At 43.6% G+C, this 21,570-nt stretch overlaps 1 protein-coding gene across 1 annotated transcript; it reads right to left on the bottom strand.

Moving 5' to 3' along the window:
* Window positions 1-217: 217 nt before the first annotated feature.
* LOC115079218 (alpha-(1,3)-fucosyltransferase 9-like) lies at window positions 218-21,131 on the bottom strand. The gene is made up of 2 exons (XM_029582491.1): window positions 21,112-21,131; window positions 218-6,459 (listed from the first exon to the last, which is right to left on the bottom strand). Exon 2 carries the CDS (start codon window positions 6,449-6,451, stop codon window positions 5,318-5,320), a length of 1,134 nt encoding a protein of 377 aa, XP_029438351.1. The 5' UTR covers window positions 6,452-6,459; window positions 21,112-21,131; the 3' UTR covers window positions 218-5,317.
* Window positions 21,132-21,570: the final 439 nt, after the last annotated feature.

Genomic DNA, 21,570 nt, shown 5'->3' with positions numbered 1-21,570 from the left:
CTGCAATATAATCTAGGAATGACAACAATAATATGTATTGTGTCCCACCCTAAATCCAAACTGATGTTCATCTAGTAAATACCTTTAAAATCAAAGGCACATATACCATTCTCCTCCATTGATCTAAACGTGTCTGCAGGAATGCCTCTTTTTTACCATGACTGACAGTATATAAACAGTGGAAGTCTTGAAGGCGGCAATTATTCAACCAAGACAATTCACGCAGGCATTTTATTTATTTATTTACAAGTTTTTGTATACTGCCATTTGGTGGGTTCCATCATAAAAGTTTACAACAATATCGTAGATTCTAATACATTGTGAGTTCCTAAAACATATAAAATATCAGAAATAAAATATTAATACATAATTCAACTATTACAAAAATATCATAACCTATAAATTCATAATAAGAGCAAGCAACGCAGTAAATAAAATGTCATTACTCCCAAGAAACATGAATAAAATTAATGTAGTAATAAAATCATTAAACCAGAAATCATAAGAGTAGAAATAAAATAGTGATAAGCAGTAAATAGTTAAAAATACTATTGGCCTTCATAAAATGCCTTCCTGAATAGCCAAGTTTTGGATTCTTTTTTGAAGATTTTTATGTTTTGTTGTAATCTGGTTTCAGTCAGTAGTGTGTTCCATAAATCTGCACTTGCTAACGATATTGCTCTCTCTCTTACTTGAGTCAAATAAGCTGTTTTTATTGAAGAAATAGGCAAGAGTCCTTTATTCATAGATTTTAGATTTCACTGTGGGGTATGTATTTTTATTGCTGTATTGAGCCAGTCTGTTTTTTCTCTGTAAATAATTTTATGAGCTGTTGTTAAAATGTTGTATTCAACTCTGTACTTTATCGGTAGCCAATGTAGTTATATGAGAACCGGTGTGATGTGATCATGTTTTTTTGTTTTCGTAAGAATCCTAGCTGCTGTATTTTGTAGAATTTGTAATGGGCGTATAGTTGTTAGTGGTAATCCTAATAAATTGCTATGTGGCTTTGAACATGGCTTCACAAAATCACCCTCCTAAGGTATAGAAGTCCATTACTCACATTAGTTAGGAGTACTGGAATTTGAAACTAATAAGCAGGAAAGGGACCTTGAGGAAATGAAGATTACCAGTCACAGTAATAGAGCTGCAGGGAAAGCAAATAATATATATTTGGATGCCTAAGGAGAGGTATCATCATCAGGACTAAAAAGGAAAAGTAATATTGCCCTACTCAGACTGCTCCCAGAATGCTGTGCTCACTTCTGGAAGCCATACTTTCATAAAGAGAATGATAGACTAGATACAGTTCAGAAGAGGGCTACCAGACTGGCACAGGGTCAAGACCTGCAGTACAAACCCTCCAAAGATAGGCTTAAAGAATGGAAAATATTCTCACTGGAAGAAAGACTGACCTAAAACACATGAAGAATGATCTTAGACAAAAGGAGAGAGCCTGGCATAAAGACCCGTCTCCCCAAAAAACCCCCTCTTTCAAATCTGCACTTCACTGCTACAGAATCACCACCCTTAATGCCAAACGCGATTTCTACGCCAAGAAAGTTCACGATTACATCTATAACCCAAAAGCCCTCTTCTCTTACGTCACGAATCTCACCAAGCCAGCCCCACCAGTCATCCCCGACAATGAAGCAAGTAGTAAATGCGAACTGGTACTCTACTTTCATAACAAAATAGCTAACATACTCCTCAGATTTACCCCCGACCACATCCCCCCACCCGTGGGCCCACGCTTAACTACCGCCACCCTCAACTCCCTTGACCTCACCTCTTTCACTGAAATAGCCTCGATCCTCAAAAAGATCAAACCGGCCACCCACCCCTCTGACACTGTCCCCACCAAAGCCCTCCTTACAATATCTGACACCATTGCTAAACCCTTGGCTGACATTATCAGCTGCTCCCTCTCCTCTGGCATAGTCCCTGACCCTCTTACGTATGCAGCTGTCAAACCCTTGCTTAAAAAACCCGCTCTAGCCCCGAAGGACCCAGCCAATTTTCGTCCCATCTCCAATCTCCCCTTCATTTCAAAAATCATGGAGAAAGTAGTCAACAACCAACTAACAGACTACCTGGAAGACAACAAGATACTGCACTCCACCCAATTCGGCTTTCGTAAACATCTCAACACTGAAACCCTCCTGCTCTCCCTTACTGACTTCCTCCTCAGAGGAATGGAACAAGGACACTCCTACATCCTGGCTCTCTTGGATATCTCCGCCGCCTTTGACACTATAAGCCATAATCGCCTCCTCTTCCGCCTAGCCTCCATCAACCTCTCTGGCACCGCACTCCAATGGTTTACATCCTATCTCGCTAATAGAAAATACTCAGTCAAAATAGGCAATGCCGAATCTACCCACTATGCTCTCTCTCAAGGAGTTCCCCAGGGCTCCTCCCTCTCCTCCAACCTCTTCAATATATATCTTACCCCCCTCTGCCAACTCCTATCAGATCTGGGCCTCAAATTCTACCTATATGCTGATGATGTGCAAATCATCATACCCATCCAGGATTCCCTGACCAATGCTCTTGACTTCTGGAAAAACTGCCTTGACTCCATCAACGCACTCCTCACCGACCTTCACCTTGCCTTAAATGCCTCTAAAACAGAACTGCTCCTTATTTCACAACACTCACCCCCCAAACCCGCACTTGCAAATGACCCAGCCTATAATGCCTTTCTTACACAGCCCTACGTAAGAAACCTTGGGGTTCTGATTGACCAACAATTGAACCTAAAAAAATACATCAACCTGATCCTTAAGGAAGGCTTTTTCAAACTAAAACCCTTACTTCATGCTGCCGATTTCCGCACCGTCATTCAAGCCACCCTCTCAACAAAAATGGATTACTGCAATGCCCTCTTCCTAGATCTCCCCTACTCCTCCTTAAAACCTCTCCAAATGCTACAGAATGCTGTAGCGAGAACCATCTCTAACACCTGTAAATACGACCACATCACCCCCATCCTGAAAAATATGCACTGGCTCCCAATCCCCTCGCGTATCCTCTACAAAACCCTGACCGTGATTCACATATCCATACACTCCCACAACTCAAATTGGCTTGATGGGCCCTTCTGTCCAATACGATCTAACCATTCTACCAGAGCCTCCAACAATGGGACCCTCCACGTGCCTTCCCTTAAAAAGGCACACCTCACCTCCACGAGGGATCGAGCCCTCTCAACTGCCGGACCCACACTCTGGAACTCGTTACCCCCTAACCTCCGGCTCGAGACCTGCTCCTCTAAATTCAGGGCCAATGTAAAAACCTGGCTCTTCAAGCAAGCTTACCCCAATAACTCCTCCCCCCCATAACCCCTCCTGGCCCCACCCACCCCCCTACTAGTACTTACTGAACCTTGTACAAAGTTCTGGGCACAATTGCCAAACCATTATGTTATTGCAGCTCTTCATTATGTTCCTCTCTAATCTTTACTGTTACTTGTTCCTATGTGAGCCCTCCCCCAATACCTGTTCATTGTATTTTCCACTTTTGAGTTATGATGTAAACCGATATGATGTCCCTACTAATATCGGTATAAAAAACTCTTCAAATAAATAAAGAAAGAAAGAAAGAAGGAAAGGAAAGGATATCACCGAAATATTAAAATATTTAGCAGTCTTCAATAAAGTACCGGAAGAAGTAATTTTCCGTAAGAATTCAAAAGGTTCATGGAGAGGGAAAAGCTGAAAAGAAAAACTTTATTGAGAGCATGGTGGCTGCTTGGAATAAGCTATCAGCAGATAAAGTGGTTAGCAAAATTGTGGAAGTATTTATCCATGTTTGAGACTGCTACCAAGAACAGGTGGGGAAGCAGTAGAAAGATGAAAGAAAGGAGGGGGCAGGTACTTGATTGATTGATGAATTATATATAGAAACTTATATTCTCAACTAGCAAAACATGCCCGGCATACAACAGCCTGTGGGTGTGAGGGCATGCACCTTTGTTTATATAATGTTTGTAAACCGGCATGATGTGCTGCACGAATGTCGGTAAATAAAAGTTAATAAATATATATGTGTGCATGAACTGTGTATCTGCTTGTGTATTTATATATGTCTGCTTGTACCTTGTGTGCATTTACTTGTGCGAGCAAATGAATACAAATGTGCGCCTGCGCGCTTGTGCCAGCTTGTGAACGCTTGAGCAAGCCCCTGTTGTTAGCTTGTGTGCACCTATGTGTGTATGCCTATGCCTGCCAGTCCCTGTGTGTGGGAGTGTGAGGAACAGGGCTTCATAGGCAGAGCATATTAGTGAACATTACCTGACGTTGCTTTGCTTGTCTGGTCAATAACAGCCTGTATGTGTGTGTGTGTACAACAGGGCTTTGCAGACAGAGTATATTGTCTTTGCACAGTGCACCTTCCACTGTTCTGGATGCTACCTAAAGGCCACAGACAGTCATGACAGTGTGACCAGCCAACTGACATAACCTTTTATATAGAGAGAGAAGTATTCAGCAGCTGTGTGGTTTGGCTAGTTAGACGGATAAACTTATTTGGCTATCTTAGCCCATATATTTGCGCTGCTAAATATATCCGGCTATCTTAAAGTTAACTGGATATGTTTATCCAGCTAACTTTAGGGTAGGTCTATGGGCCGACCAGAATTAGCCAGATAAGTTTTCTGGGCATCTCAGTTATACCCTCAGATTGCTCCTAATTTGTGCAGCTAAAATTCTAGTCGGCTATCTTATTGTTCGGCTAGAATTTAGCTAGATAAGTATCCAAATCTTCATTTAGACTGATAACTTCTGAGTTATCCAGCTAAAGGCTTTTGAATATGGACCTCAGATTATATAGAACAGTAGAGGGCTAAAAAAGGCTAAGACAAAGCCGCCTTGCAGACAGCAATGATATGATTGCATCAAGCTCTCAGGAAAAGAAAGCAAGGTCAACCTAAATTCAATGGCAGCAAAGTTTGATATATTTTTAAATATGTGGGGCAGGTGGCAAGTTTCCTAGCATGGGCTCCAGGTCAACTTGGCTACATGTCACAGTCAAAAGAAGGAGAAACACCTTGCACACAGTCAAGCTTGTACAACCTACTGTTAGGAAATAGTTTTAGTGCAGTGGTTTGGGGTAAGGGCAAGGGTCAGAAAAGGGATGGCCACAGCTAGGTGTAGGTGAAATACTCTTAACTAAAATAGTATATGCAGGGCAGACTGGATGGGCCAAATGGTTCTTGTCTGACATCATCTACTATGCTATTGTTTAATATAAAACTAAGACACCATGGTTTGCCACATTTTGAGGATTCTCACATGCTTGCATTCATCCTGTCTTCTCATTGAGGTGGGTAGCTCTGTGTACTGAACCACTTGGCCACGCTGGGAATGATTTTGTAGGCAGGAGCCTGGCGTAGTGCACGACAAGCTTTGCAGTAATGATTATCCCAGTTAACTTCCCTTCTCACCCGGAATTGAGATCGCCACTGGAAATAACGTCGATATTTCTCATCATTGGCATCTAGCTCCAATAGATAAGCAGCCATTTCCCGAGCACTAGGGAAATCATTGATGTGGATAAAGGAGTCTCGGGGAAGAAAGCGTTCATAGTTCTCCCGAGGTGGTCCAGAAACAACAGGCACAGCACCTGCGATCAGGGCATTATTCCAGAGCTTCTCTGTAATATAGTCCACATGGTTTGAGTTCTCAAAAGACAAATAGAATTTATATTCAGAAATGATGGAAATGAAATCATCCCATTTCAAGGGTATATGCTGCTTCCCAAAGATATCTATATGAATGTGTTTCTTAAGCTCTTCATAATACTGCACCCGCCGGGTGTTTGGATTCCAGTTACTAACAGCCCAAGCCACTAGTTTAGATTTTTTGGGAATTATGAACTCTTGAGGTTCCTTGAGAACCTCTAGCCATCCATAGGGTCTAATGATATCAGAATCGTGGCGATAGGTCATGGTCAGGTTAATTAGGTTTTCTACAAAATCCATGTTAGGTGTGTAGCTAGGTGACTCTAAGTTGAACCAGACCCACCGCTGATGAGGGGGTCTTGGAGCCTGGGGAAGCTTGCTTTTTAAATACATGATATCCTGATGATGGATGATCACAGCATCAGCTCGATTATACAAGCTCTTGTCGACAGTGAGATGGCAACCTGATATGCCATAAACCTTCTCGCATGTGTCCAAAGGAAAACGTTCTCCAAAAGGCCAAGTCCAGACCAAGATGATAAGTTCAAGGTCATTCTGTTCAGTTTTAGTGAGGGGCCCATTCTGTGATAAAGATTGTGCCCGTGTGGGAGATAATGTTTTCTCTACAGGATGACAAAATGTAGATTTGAGGTTCATGATGTTCCAGATACATATGAGCGAAAAGAAGACCAGAATTAGGCTGAAAAGGAACCGAGAAGAGAAGAAGGGAATCGGCTTGCAATAAAGTCTTGGGATTTTTGATTCCATGATGTGGGCTGGGGAGAAAAAGAATATATTGTGAATATTGAAGAAACAATAAGACATCAATTACCATCTTAATGTGTTTCATATTATTTACATGGTTCAATATCAACTATCAATAAATTTAGAACAAACTGTACTGGTTAAATTTTTTTGAATTTTAACTCTGTATCAATAAATAATTTTTATAATTTTCATAAATATAAATTGCTCTATAAGCCTTCAATAGAAAACCATCACTTTCAAAAATGAAAGGGAAAACCTCAGACGCCCAAATAGAAATCAAACTTCTTTCAGTATTAAAGTACTCGAGTTTATGCTGCTATCATTGGAGAAAAACCCTTTCAGATGTCCATCTCAGCTTGTGCTTTGTGAAAAATTAGAATACTTAAAACTGATTTATTATTTCCTGACAGATGCTGGTTTGCAGCTCACCGATAAAGAACTGTCAAAATGTTTATTAGTTACTATGTTTGTTTTTGCTTGATTTTATGTTACCCACTCCGAACTTTGGAGGACACAAGATATACGCGATTTAAAGTAAATAATACAATAAATAATACAATGCTTAGCAGGAATTTTACAAAGATTAATCCATTATCAGAGCATTACTTATCTTTGCCATAAAAATGCCAATATAAGGCACATTTCACTAATTCATTAGCTGCTTCAGGGCCAGTTTAAAAAAAAAAATTCACACAACTTCCATCTGCTGAGCCTCAATGATCATGGATTGCTCAAGCTAACTGTCAATTTGATTTGAGATGGAATCACATTGGCTGAAAGTAACTGGTCCTGATTCAAGTGGAAGATTTTGGTTCTTCAGTATGGAAGAATTTTTTTCAAAAGATCGCTTCTTTTCCTCACAGATTCATTATGATCGCTAAGGCTCAGCAGATGGAAATCATTGTGAATTTCCTTTGAAAACACTGGTAAACAAAGTTTTTGTTTCCTTCAGGCTTTTTGGTGTTCCAAATAGATTTTTGATGCTGTTCACGTAAGGTTTTTGAGAAATGGCCAATTTTGTGTTACAATAATTGTGAAATTTTAAAACATAATCTCACGTACATATATTTTCTTGCTGGACAGTAGTTTTTATGATTTTTAAAATTCATGTTGTATTTTTGATGGCCATAAGCAACATAACATGTAACAGAGATTAATGTTTTTTAAAAATACACCAAGAAACTTTGCCTGATCATGCCAGAACTTGCTCGGGCAAGCCCCAGCTCGGTTGCAAGAGCCCAACTTGTTTCTATGATGACGCCTTATATAAGCAGCAGCAATGAGATGTCTCCTATGCAACGTCTGTGTGAATGAGCGAATTGTATCACTAAAACTGTTGAGTTTATAGCTTGTGGATTTAATTTCATATACTTTATGAAATGTCGCATCAATGTCGTAATAGCCGTGGCACGTTTTGTTACATCTGTGGTGAGTTTACTCTGAAAGCACAGAAAAGGAGTATGACTGCACTCATTAAGAAGGCATACGAGTTATACTTCAGGTGCAAAATTGGTGACCAGGACAGAGCATGGGCTCCTCATATAAGTTGTGCATCTTGATCCAGTAGTCTGCGAGCTTGGCTGAAAGGTGTGCGACCATCCATGCCGTTTGCCATCCCAATGATATGAAGGGAACAGAAAGTTCATATAACTGACTGTTACTTCTGCATGACGAATGTGTCAGGATACTCATCAAAGAACAGGGAGTTTATTGAGTACCCTAACCTTGCATCAGCAATGAGACCAGTGCCGCATGACGACAGTCTTCCTGTTCCAAAACAGCCAGAGGTGTGGACACTTGATGACGAAAATGAGAAGGTAGGCGATGATGGTGAGCCGTTGCAGATGGAAGCTGCGGCTGATCCTGACTTTGTGCCATCAACATTCAGCGATCCTCATTTAATATCTCAGTCAGAACTGAACGATCTGGTCAGAGATTTGGCTTTAACGAAGAGTCAAGCGGAGCTGCTTGGATCAAAGCTGCAAGGATGGAATCTTTTGTCATCTGATACGAAAATTTCAGTATTTTGCAGCATCATGAAGATTAGACAAAATATTTCAACCAAATAGACAGTCTGACTTTTTGCTGTGACATCAATGGATTGTTTTGTGCTCTCGGATGTGACCACGACCCAACAGAATGGCAACTGATTATTGATTCATCAATCTTAAGTTTGAAGGCTGTTTTGCTGCACAATGGCAATATCTATCCATCAATACCTGTCAGACATGCTGTTCATATGAAAGAAATGTATGAGAACATGCAGCTACTGCTGAACCACATTGAGTACTCGAGGTACAACTAGAATTTGTCTGGTGATCTCAAGGTAGTTGCAATTTTAATGGGTCTGCAGCTTGGTAACACCAAGTATTGTTGCTTCCTTTGTGAGTGGGACAGTCGAGCAAGAGAATCACATTACTTCAGAAAAGTCTGGCCTCTCCACAAGAAGTTGGTTCCAGGGCAGAAGAATGTTGCGTATGACCCATTGGTGGATCCAAGTAAGATATTTCTTCCTCCTTTGCACATCAAATTTGGGCTGATGAAAAACTTTGTTAAGGCAATGAACAAGCAAAGTAAAGCCTTTGATTATTTGCGGCAAATGTTTCCACGCATAAGTGACACCAAGATAAAAGAAGGTGTTTTCGTTGGCCCACAAATCCGAGCTGTGATGAAGGACAGCCACTTTGATGGTCTTCTGCAAGGTACAGAACGTGTTGCATGGACAGCCTTCAAGAATGTCGTTTGTAACTTTCTAGGCAACTATAAGACAGCAGACTGTGTGGAACAGGTTGAAAATTTGCTTCAGGCATACAAATTGATGAAGTGCAACATGTCATTGAAGATACATTTTCTTCATTCCCACCTGGACTTCTTCCCAGACAACCTTGACGCTGTGAGTGACGAACATGGTGAAAGCTTTCATCAAGACATTGTCAAAATGGAGAAACGGTATCAAGGCAAGTGGAACCCCCTCCATGCTAGGTGACTATTGTTGGACTCTCATCCATGAAGTGTCGGACAGTGATTACAAACGAAAATCTGTGGCAAAACATTTTTAGTTTTGTTTTCTGATGCCAACATTGCCATTATAGCTTATGCCACTACAGTCACGTAACAATGCTTAATGTATATTGCACTTTTCTGGCAAATGGTATGTGATACAGACATAATAAATGCATATTTGTGTTCAGTTTGTTAAAATCTACTTGTTTCACCAGAAATTTGTTTACCAGTGAAACCAGCCCTGAAGCAGCTTTCTTGCGTCTTTCTCAAGAATCTGGCAGTGCTACTTTAGATAGCAGATCTATGGTGGAACCGGGGGGCTGCCTTCTTAGCTGATGGGGGCTGTGACCTGGTTCACACAGGCACCAGAGGAGTTTCTTCTGTTATAGTGGCTAGACAACAGCTGTGGCTGCGCAACTGGTTGGTAGATACTATTTCAAAGTCCAACATTACCAAATTGTCCTTCAAGGGTTTGCTTTTGTTTGGCAGTGAGTTGGAGAAAAATGGCAAATAAATGGGGAGAAACCCAGGCACCTCGCTTGTGTGGGTATCTTTCTCTCTCTCTTTCACACACACACACACACACGTGTCTTTGTGGGTGTCAGTGTGTATGTTCCAATAAAGTTTCTGAAATCTAAAAATCTGTTTGTGATTGAGCGTGTGTGTGTGTCTGACACAGGCTGGCGGTGTCATTACTTGCAACTGATTCAAGAACCAGACTGAGAATCCAGGATATATCTCTATAAGCAAATGTGTCGGCGGCCCAACCAAGTTGCATGGATGGAACAGGGGCTGCAGCTCTGCTCACCTCTGATCTAGAATCTCCTCAACTTCTTAGTTATTTAGGAAGGATGAAGTTTATTTTGGAGATATTTTGGCTTAATGCTACTAGGTTTCCTAAATAAGAGGGCTTTATGAAAATCGCCCATCCTGAAGGCAGATAAAAGTAGGCATATTGTTCCACAATGCACATACTTTTATTTGCATTCTCAGGGTGGGGTTAGGCCAAGGGAGGCAAGAAGATGCAGAATTTTGTATTTTCAAAACTCTACACATTCTTTTTGCTGGAAAAAGTATCCACAGAAAACGCAGGTGCAATTTACTTTGGCAGTTTTCAAAGGTGAAAGTACACACAAACTTCCCTTTGAGAACTGGTACAAAATCCACAGGTAAACGGACCCATGGACTTTTCACCTGCCTCCAGTTCTGGAAATTGGTCTCAAAGTAACCATTTTACAATGAGCTACAAAAAACTCCTTTTCAAAAGGATCAAGAACTGCATGTGGCAGCGTTCCTCCACCAACAGAAAAACAATTTACCCAGAACCATAATGCGAGGAATAAATATACACTGGTGTTTATATCATTTCTATCTTACTATACTATGACTATATATTTAAATGTATAGAATCTATTTTTGTAGCTTTTCCATGTGCTTTTTACTGCATTAGAACATAAGAAATTGCCATGCTGGGTCAGATCAAGCCCAGTATCCTGTTTCCAACAGAGGCCAAACCAGGCCACAAGAACCTGGCAATTACCCAAACACTAAGAAGATCCCATGCTACTGATGCAATTAATAGCAGTGGCTATTCCCTAAGTAAACTTGATTAATAGCCATTAATGGATTTCTCCTCCAAGAACTTATCCAAACCTTTTTAAACCCAGCTACACTAACTGCACTAACCATATCCCCTGGCAACAAATTCCAGAGCTTAATTATGTGTTGAGTGAAAAAGAATTTCTCTGATTAGTCTTAAATGTGCTACTTGCTAACTTCATGGAGTGCCCCCTAGTCCTTCTATTATCCGAAAATGTAAATAACCAATTTACATCCACTCGTTCAAGGCCTCTCATGATTTTAAAGACCTCTGTCATATCTCCCCTCAGCTATCTCTTCTCCAAGCTAAACAGCCCTAACCTCTTCAGCCTTTCCTCATGGAGCTGTTCCATCCCCTTTATCATTTTAGTTGCCCTTCGATCAAAGGGCCTGCCCTTGTGGCATGGCTTGGACTCATATTCTGAACAGAAAAGATGTTTTCTACATGTGAAAATAAAGCTTTCTGATTCCATTTAAAAACTAATAGAAATTAATCCTGAGTACCAGCCTGAGGATGATGGGCTGTCACTAATGAGCAATGCCTTTGTTCACAATTTACAAGTATTAGCCAGCCCTCAAATGTCCAATAGTGTCCCCACCTTGTAGACAGTTCTAATCTAGCCCAGAGAAGTCAGCTATTCCAGCAAATTACAAAAGGTCAATTCTGTTAAGTGCACAATTAAAAATACAACAGTAGGTTCCCTAGGGCTGTGATTCTCAACCTGGTCTTTGAGGTCCACCGGGCTAGTCTGGTTCTCAAGTTATGCAAATATATCTTATGCATAGTCATTAGAAATCTTGAAAACCAGACTGGCCGGGTGATCCTCTTGGACCAGGCTGAGAACACTGCTCTTGAGAACCATCATTGGGTTAAACAGTCCAACACTCATACATTCTTTCTTATTTTTTAAGATTTGTAGCCCACATGCTCCAATGATCACAGTGGAGAACAGAAGAACATTCATAAAATCAAAACATACAAACATTCATGGAGACAGAACCAACGAATTGACTATAAATTCCTGAGCACAGTAAATCACACTTTCAGGGTTTAACAATCAGATTCAAAGGCATATCAGTCATGGACTGTAGCTGCTTGAGCAAGGTGTTCCAGAAAAGAGGAGTGCTGATGGAGAATGTCTGCACATGGGTTTCAAGTAGGCTCGCATATCTGAGTGAGGGTGCCTCAGTAAACCCCGATGGGCAGATCTAAGGCTACATATAGGGTTGTAGAACCGGAGAACCAATGTGATCCATGGTGATGGGGAATTATTTAATAGTTTATGAACAAGCATAATTAGCTTACGTTTGACCCCCTATGTACAGGAAGCTGTTACAGAATGGATTCTTAACAAATCACCACACATCCCTGAAACTGAAGGAGCCTATTTTCCAGGATGTGCACACATACATAACTGCAAGCATACATGGATCCAAAAACACATTCTTATCTATTTATTTATTTATTTATTTATTTAGTATTCTGCTTTTCGGCACTTCAGAGTATACTCAGTAACTCTAGGTATTTCCCTATCCCCACAGGGTTTACAACCTCATTTTGTACATTCTTATCAGGATTCCCTTGTACTGAAAATTTGGTGTTGAAAGAGCACATCACACACAAGTTATTGGGGGGGGGGGGGAACACATGAAAGAAAACCACACACACAGATATGGTGATCTCATAAGCCTTATTCCTGTCAGAAAGAAGACTAAAACAATACATTACAATCAAAATGCATTCTTAAGGTGATGATAACCCATATAGCTACCAATCCTTCCCTCAGTTTCTATAGCAACCAGCAAGGAGGCTATAACTATATATCAGAGGTAGGCAACTCTGAGTGCCACTAAAAGGTCTGGTTTACAGAACATTCACAATAAATAAGCATGAAATATATTTGCATACAGTGGAGGCTGTGCATGCAAATATACCTCATACATATTCATTGGGGATATTCTGAAAAACCAGACCTGTTGGTGGCACTCCAGGAGCGGAGTTGCCTACCCCTGCTGTAGATCAAGATGGAGATATAGGAGAAATTAGAGTGCCATTAGTGGAGGAAATGAGCACACTGATATCATGAAAATATTCCCCACTGAGAATAAACAGTATGCCTTCTATAAAACCCAACCTAAGACTGAGAACATTATCACTGGGCACAGTTTATTGTATTGCAATTGCAGATTGCATGAAATGTGTTCAGTAGACTCTATGGAAAACTATTACTTGATAAATGCAAATAAAATTATTTGTTAAATGCAAATAAAATTATTTGTTAAATATTATACAAACTGAACAATGCACTTTTTTTTGCCTTTCCTTATTAATGATGTTGGTACCTGTGTAGGGTTAATTAATAAATAGAAATAAACATGAGTGGGGTTGCCACCTGCTGGTATTTGGCCAGCTTGGCCAGCTCCTGGCACAAGTTCAAAACTGGTAGTGATCCAGCTGGTTTGATAACTCTGCTTCTGTCACTGCCCGCAGTTCAGAGGGGAGGCAGAAAGAGAAGAGATGCTCTCCCCTCCTTCCTATACAGTGCCAGACGATAGAGGGGCTGCAGGCAGTGGGAGGAGGAAGGAGGAGGGTCAGCCTGTCGGGGAAGGGGCTCAAGAGGAGGGGATGAATGCTGAGATGAAGAGTGCAAGGAGGGGGTTAATACTGGAAGGAGTGATAGCAGGCTGATAGCTGGTGGGTGAATGCTAGGGGGAGACAAGGAAGGGGTAAATGTTGGGGTGGAGGCTGCATGAGAAGGGGGTAAATCCTGATTATGTATGATGAGGGGTTAAATGTCAGGAGTGTGCTGGAGGCTGTGGGAGAGAGGGATCAGGAAGGAAGGGTAGGAATAGGGTGAGGACAGGAGAATATATATGTGGCAATATGTTTTCCTTTCAGAGCTGGAAAACCTTTATACATGGCAGCGGCTAAAAGGAACCCTGGCATTGACAGCACTCAAAGTACACAACTTCGTATGACACTGCCAATAGTAATAATGTACACTGCTTCCCCTTTCTCCTTATCAGACATGTCTGTTATTACTATGTAAAAACAGTGTAGGCTAACTGCAGTGAAGGTTTGTGCAGAAAGAAAGCGAAGTTGCTTACCTGTAACAGGTGTTCTCCTAGGACAGCAGGATGTTAGTCTTCACATGTGGGTAACATCATCAGATGGAATCTGGCACGGAAAACTTATGTCAACGTTTCTAGAAACATTGACTGGCACGCTGAGCATGCCACTATCCATGCGGGGACTCTCTTCAGTCTCTTAAGTAGATCACGAAAAAAAGAAAACAGCAAACCAGGAGAATCCAACTCTGCGGGGTGGCAGGCGGTTTCCTGAGGGTTAACATTCTGCTGTCCTAGGAGAACACCTGTTACAGGTAAGCTACTTTGCTTTCTCCTAGGACAAGCAGGATGGTAGTCCTCACATGTGGGTGAATCTCTAGCTACAGGCTGGACCCGAGAGCAATGGTACCAACAGACAGCAAACTAGGTGCCAACGGGCACAATTGTTGCCTCCGTCGGTCTTCGACGGCTTCGCCCCGCCTACCTCTCTCTACTTGCGGCTCCTCCCGCTCACCTTGGACTGATGGCCGCCACGGCGTCTGCTTGCCGTTCTCTCCGGCGTCCCCGGACCGGCTTTGGTGCTGGCTCCTGCCATTCTCCTTCAAGGTACCTCTAGGGCGCGCACGCCGCCCTCATCTTTAACATCACGTTGGCACGAACCTCAGCGGCATCCCCCTGTTCTGACGTCATGACTCCAGGGTATATCTGCCTACAGTCAGGTCGATACAGTAAAGTGTGCTCCGTCGGAGCGCACTGTCAGCCTGCTCTGGACGCGTGTTTTCCCTTACCCCTTATTCAGTAAGGGGAGGAAAACACGCGGCCCACCCGCGGCACCTAATAGCGCCCTCAACATGCAAATGCATGTTGAGGGCACTATTAGGTCTGCGCGCGGGATCCAGTAAGTAAAATGTGCAGCCAAGCCGCACATTTTACTCTAAGAAATTAGCGCCGACCCAAAGGTCGGCGCTAATTTCTTCCGGCGCCAGGAAAGTGCACAAAAAAGCAGTAAAAACTGCTTTTCTGTGCACCCTCCGACTTAATATCATAGCGATATTAAGTCGGAGGTCCCCAAAAGTAAAAAAAAGTTAAAAAAAAAATAAAAAAATTTGAATTCGGCCCGCGGCTGTCGGGCCGAAAACCAGACGCTCAATTTTGCCGGCGTCCGGTTTCCGAGCCCGTGGCTGTCAGCGGGCTCGAGAACCGACGCCGGCAAAATTGAGCGTCAGCTGTCAAACCCGCTGACAGCCGCCGCTCCAGGCCAAAAGGAGGCGCTAGGGACGCGCTAGTGTCCTTAGCGCCTCCTTTTCCTCGTTTGCACTGCGTCACCTCATTTGCATACTGGATCGCTCGCACCGGCGAAGGGCTGGTGCGTGCGCCGGGAGAGCGGGCGTTCGTCCACTCTCCCGCGGTTTTACAGTACCGATCCGAGTATTTGCTAGCTCGTTGAGTTAGCAACAGGATTCATATGGATGGGATTCGCTCTCCGTTCCTAAGCTACTATGCCACTCCAGCTCTTCCTGGAACTCTTACTATCCTTCGGGGTCGCTAACAGGGTACCCCGCTCCTCGGGGGCCTCTCTGCTTCTTTCAGGTGCTATCAGGAAACCGGTACTCGCTCCTCGAGGGCCCATGTTTCCTGTGTCGCTGCCTGCTACTTCTACCCTTCTACTTGGAAGAACTAACTTACAGTCACCATCAGTGAGTACAGAAAACATCTCTCTCTACAGTACTGCTCCACTGGAATCAGGTACTCGCTCCTCGAGGGCCTGCTCTCTGCTCCGGTGCCAGACCTCTCATCTAGTGGAATCTCTGCTACTGCTATTGAGTACAACACCACTGAGTCTCTCTGCTCTAAGGGATCAGGTACTCGCTCCTCGAGGGCCTGCTCTCCCTGTCTCGGAGCTCTCCTAATTCTACTTGGGACTCTGAATGCTAAGCTTATTGTGTACTCATAACTCTGTCTCTTTCCACTACAGCACTGCTCTACAGAGGATCCGCTGTTCCAGCGTTCTGTGAGAGACGCACCCAGCCGGGCTCTACAATCACTATTCACTACTGCCACCTCTGGTGGTTCCATAAACTGTTTAATAAAAGATTCAAATCTGTGTTTGTGTGTCCAGAGTCTAGCCTGACTCCGTGGTCCCTCACGGGACTGCCCCCCGTGGGTGTGGTCAGCTGCCACAGTGTCCAAGGATCCACCCAAACACCATTAACCATAACAACAACAGAGGTGCTGTTGGTAACCTCAGGAACAGCCGAACCCAAAATAGGGCCATAGGTAGGAAGAATTGGATTCACAGCTGAAAACGATTTCTGAGGATAGACTGGCCGAATCTGCTATCACCACAGCTGTCCCTGTGCAGACACAGAGCCGAGAACGTGTGAAGAGAACTCCACATTGCAGCCTTGCATATCTCCCCCATAGGAACTGCATGCAGGTGGCCACAGTAGTGGCCATGGCCCTAACAAAATGAGTTGTGACGTGGCCCCCAAGTTGCAATCCTACCTTGTCATAGCAGAAGGTGATGCATTTGGCTAGCAAGGTGGAAAGAGTCTGTTTAGTATCAGCCCTACCCAGCCTGTTGGAGTCATAAGAGACAAACAGTGGGCAGATTGCCGAGGGGCTCCACCTCTGGAGCCGGCATCCTTTCAAGGCCCTTGGGGGCGAAAGGACTGAGACCAACGGAAGGGACGGGATCTTTGGGAAGAACCTCTCTATAAGGTCGAAAACACTGGTAGTCTGAGAGTGGCCACAAGTCCAAAAAGACCGGGCAACGGGTTTCTTGTCCTTTGGCAATCGAGGAACCTGTGTCTCCTCCCATTTACTTGCCATTTTTTCAAATTCACTGCTAAACAAAAGCGAGCCTTTGAAGAGCAGTTTGTTGAGACTGGACTTTGAAACGACCAGTTGCGCAGCCACAACTACCACCTAGCCGTAATTTATTTATTTATTTATAGATTCTTTTATACCGCGGTACGTATAGTTATACATCACCTCGGTTTACAGTTAAAACAATAATTTAGCAACAGGCTTTACATATAACAGTTTAAACAGTAAAACATTTAACAGCAACAGGCTTTACAGAAACATTGGATTTCAATGGTAATATGCAATGGTAATAACCGAAGCAGCTCCTCTGACGTCTGTGTGAATCAAGTCACAGCCCACATCAGCTACGACAGTGGCCCCTGGGTCTACCATAGGCCCATGATCGGACACTGTGCTATCAGATTCTTGACAAAGGCAAAAGGTAGCCCGAGCTACCAAGGCACAACAAAAAGCAATTTGTAAGTTCATTGTCGCTGCCTCAAAGGCTTGCTTTAGGATAGCCTCAATACTTCTTTCCTGAGCATCCTTCAGTGCCACACCTGCCTCTACTGGAATGGTGGTACATTTCATGACAGAACACACCGAGGCATCCACCTTAGGGAAACACAACTGCTCTCTGGCCTGCGGATTCAAGGGGTATAAACCCGCCAAAATGTGTTCTCCCTTAAAGGATGCTAGCGCACTCCATTAAAGATTGATCAACTCCTACATTGCATCCAGGAGGGGAAAGAAACAAGAAGCCTTGCGAAGGGTGACAAAAAGGGGGGGTCCTTCTTCTGCATCCCCAAGGAGTCAGTCTCAGCCACTCTGAGGGTCTTCAGGGTCTGAGAAATCAATCTTAGCAACTCTATGAAAGAAACAGAGAACAATTCTATATAGCTCCAAATCTGAGGGAATATCACCTTTCTCACCAGGAGAGCCACCACCATCATCATCGGTATCATCTTGATGTACCTGCAATTGAGCCTTGCCAGACTGCACTGCACTATGGCATTTGACTGTGAAGACAGGCAGAGGAGCACCTTAGTAGGTACTGTTGATTCAGAAGACCAGCCCTGTACAAATGTCTGCAATCCCTGGAAGAATTCCACCGAGGAAAAGGACGGGTATATTCCAGGCCCCACAGGCCCAAACCTAATGTCCTGAAAGCTAGTGTCCCCTGACGACCCGGCCCATGGATCGAGCAAGGGAAGGGACACTCCCGTCATGTCCTCGGTCCCACTCCCCTCAGACCAAGAAGATGGACCATCGCTGGCAAAAACAGGTAAATCTCCCCGAGCATCCAGGCAGCGCTGACACAGGCTTAAAGTAAGCTCCGACTGAATGGCCCTAATGTGGCATGCAACACAAATAGCTAAGCGCTTAGGCTTCTTCGCAGCAGGCACCATGATGTAAACGTGCAGACCAGCAAAGGCTCACGCACAGAGAACCCACACGTATAAGCCACACCCAAAATGGATACACAAAAAAAAAATGTGTGTTCGAACACACACGCCTAGACTGCATGTCCAACTAGACACCAAAACTGGGCGCCCAGTACAGACACTAAGAAAAACACCGCTGCATGCACAAGAATGTGCATCCAGAAAGAAGAACGCCTGCACAGGATGCACAAGTGAGATCAAATGCACAGGCTGATGAACAGGCATGCACCGATGGCACACAGCAAAAAAAAAACCAAAAAAACAACACATGAAATTATCTTGCTGCCTACCACGCATCTGGGAGCAGGGCCTAGCCAAATGGCTGCTCAATCCGCCATGCTTGCACTACCTCCACCTCACAGATTTCCTCAGAGATGTGAGCGGAACAGCCGAATGCTGAGGAAACACAGTAGAGTTTTCTCAGATAAAATCCTCATATCTTTACAATATGTTAAAAATGTTGTTGTTTTTCTATTTGCAATACAAGTGCTCACTCCCACTATAGGAGTTATTCTTTATCTATTTCTTGCTCCTTGCAACTGACCTGCAGACCCTCAGTTTAAACTTCGAGCTTTCACTTTATTAGTTATTAATTATTCTATCACTAATTGTTTATTATTTTTTACATTATTGTGTCATAGATTGGATGCCTAATAGATGATTCGATCTCCTTATCCATTTATTATTTGCATTTCTTGGTGCTTTGTTATTTTTAATATCAAGGCTTTATTTTATCATATATATTCTGATTTTGTCACTAGAATGTATTTCTTCATTGACAAATTTGACAAGCTTATGGTAAGGAAGCCTTAAGATTTTTCTTCCTTTCTTTATTGATCATGATGTGTATGCATGTGTATTTGCCTGCGATTGTCCCATGTGGTTTTTGTTACTTATTTTTTTATTTAGATTTGGGTCTCTCCCAATGCAGTTTTTGTACATTACACGAGGGACCGTGTAACTTTACTTCTGAGTTTGGATTTCTCTAGATACATCTGGATCTTTTGTATTAAAAACTTTTTTGAATCATAGGTTTATGGCCATAAAGTGTTTTTTCCTGCCCTAAATTGTGTTTTTGTTTGCTTTGTGGCTTGGGCAGTCACCTTGTTTTGCTTGATTACATTTAACATTCTAACATAAATTTCATGTGTTATTGATAAGGTAGATAACCCAAGTCTTTCTTGCATCACTGAGGAATAAATACATGTTTTGATCAACTTTAGCAAAGCATTGCTTACCAGTTGGCAACAGAAACAAGAAGGGTCAAGAGGATATGGAGAAAATAAATAGTTTTGGAACACTATCCATCACTTTACTTTTGCATATAAAGTTCCATACATCTTGTTTGTGATACATACTTTCAAATTCATCTTCTGATGGCTCAAAATTCACTACACAAATCTGCCATACCAAAATAGCACTAGCTCCTAAGACCTAAGGGCAACAATCTTATACAAGAAAAAGCAACATCCCAGCATCTTCCTTCTCTCCCCCTCCCCTTCTGCCTGTCATTCTTACTCTCCCTCTCCTTCCAGCAGGATGGTTGGCCTGAGGATCATGAGGATGCGATTATTTATGGTCAGATGAATGCGGTCAGCTCCAAACTCGAGTCTTAATGTCTGCTCTGGCCCTGAAGGCGCGGAGGGCACAGGACGACGGCCCAGGATGCTGACCTGCTGCAGCTGGTTTCAGCGTCCGTGCACTCTCCACCTGGCAGGCGGTGAAAGGCCGGAGGCGGGTGAGCCCCTGCTGCTAACACGCGTGTGCAGGCAAGGTCCCTTCCATCCTCCGTCGTCGGCTGCTCCAGTCAGGTCTTGACAGCAGCAGCAGCTTGCCTGGGCCGTAACAAGGGACGAGCAGAGGGCAGGATTCTGAGGGAGGGAGCGCGCGCCAGAATACAGAGCGAAGCTTCCGAAGCAGACTCGGCAATAAGGGGAAGCACGTGCTTGGAGCAGGCGGGGCATATTTCTCTCTTCTTCCTACTGCGGCTGCGCCGCCAGCCATCTTGAAGGCAGCTGATAAGACTGGTGGCACCACACTGATTGGCTATTGAGAAGGCCCAGTTTGCCCCGCGATAGACCAGCGCTTCCTTGCGGAGAATTTAGTTACCTCCGCTATTATTTTCTTTTTGGGAGAAGGAGGAACAGCACACAGAATAATAAAAATGAACAATTAAAAGGAAAAAAAAAAAAAGGCAGACAACTTGGGAGCGCGAGTTTCAAACTCTCAGTAGTCGCCTCAATGCTTTAAACTGTGTTAGACTGACCAGAGCGGGATACAAACTGCTAATTCCTCGTTTCCATGCCCTAACCCCGGTAATTCTGAGGAAATTACCCCGAACTGGCAGAGAAACTGGACTGTTCGGGGGGAGGAAGGAGGAGAGACGCAATATTATCTGCCCCATCCCCGCCGTTTTCCTCAGACCGCAGGAGGCGGTCAGTGGCTGGCGGCTCTAGTACACGACCGGCTTTTTCGGTCCATTCCCCCCCCCGACACGGATTCATCAACAGAAGTAGCGAGTTGACTGAAAAACGCGGAAAGATGGCGGGCTTGGCACTAGAGCCGCACCAGCGCGGGGTCTGCAGTAAAGCAGCAACAACAGTTTTTGGGTTGTTTTTTTTTTTTTACAACAGACGAGCCTACAGCAATTTTATTCGGTGGCAGCTGAAAAAAAGCCTTTAACCACGGCGCGGGACCAACACCACTTTTGCTGTGGACGTTGTTGAGCTGGCTTACCTGGTGCCAGGCCAGCCACCGATTTTGGAGGATCGCAGCGCAGGATAAATAAAGCCTGAAAGGCGTCAGGTCAGTTGCTGTGCCAGCAGTTTGCAAGGCAAGGTAAAGCCGGGGGGAGGGAGTTCGACCACGTGACCAACCAGACTGACCCACTAGGGCATTGCCGATACCCCCCAATAGATCAATGCGACCCAGATGGCGATGGAGGGTGGGCCAGTGCTCTTCGGTAAACTTTTATAGTAATTCCTTCTGGGGGCGGTAGGCAGAGAAAAAAAAAATCCTGCCTCCTCTAGCAAAAAAGCCCCTGCCATCCCTGTGATATGTCAGACCCTGCATCATGCTTGCAGCTTATTTACCGCAGTGGCTTCTCTTCAGGGGCAGTTCTATCATGAATCAGGGGGAGTCGGTGGGCTCAGGTGGCAACATTTTGAGATGGCAAAAAGTGGCCCCAAAATACTT

Source organism: Rhinatrema bivittatum, chromosome 17 (assembly GCF_901001135.1).
Source record: "Rhinatrema bivittatum chromosome 17, aRhiBiv1.1, whole genome shotgun sequence".
Classification (NCBI taxonomy): Eukaryota; Metazoa; Chordata; class Amphibia; order Gymnophiona; family Rhinatrematidae; genus Rhinatrema; species Rhinatrema bivittatum.
This window is presented reverse-complemented; position numbering and strand designations above follow the sequence as displayed.

Excerpts from the sequence above, each read along its gene's own strand:
- LOC115079218 (XM_029582491.1), bottom strand. The coding sequence starts at position 6,451 with ATGGAATCAAAAATCCCAAGACTTTATTGCAAGCCGATTCCCTTCTTC.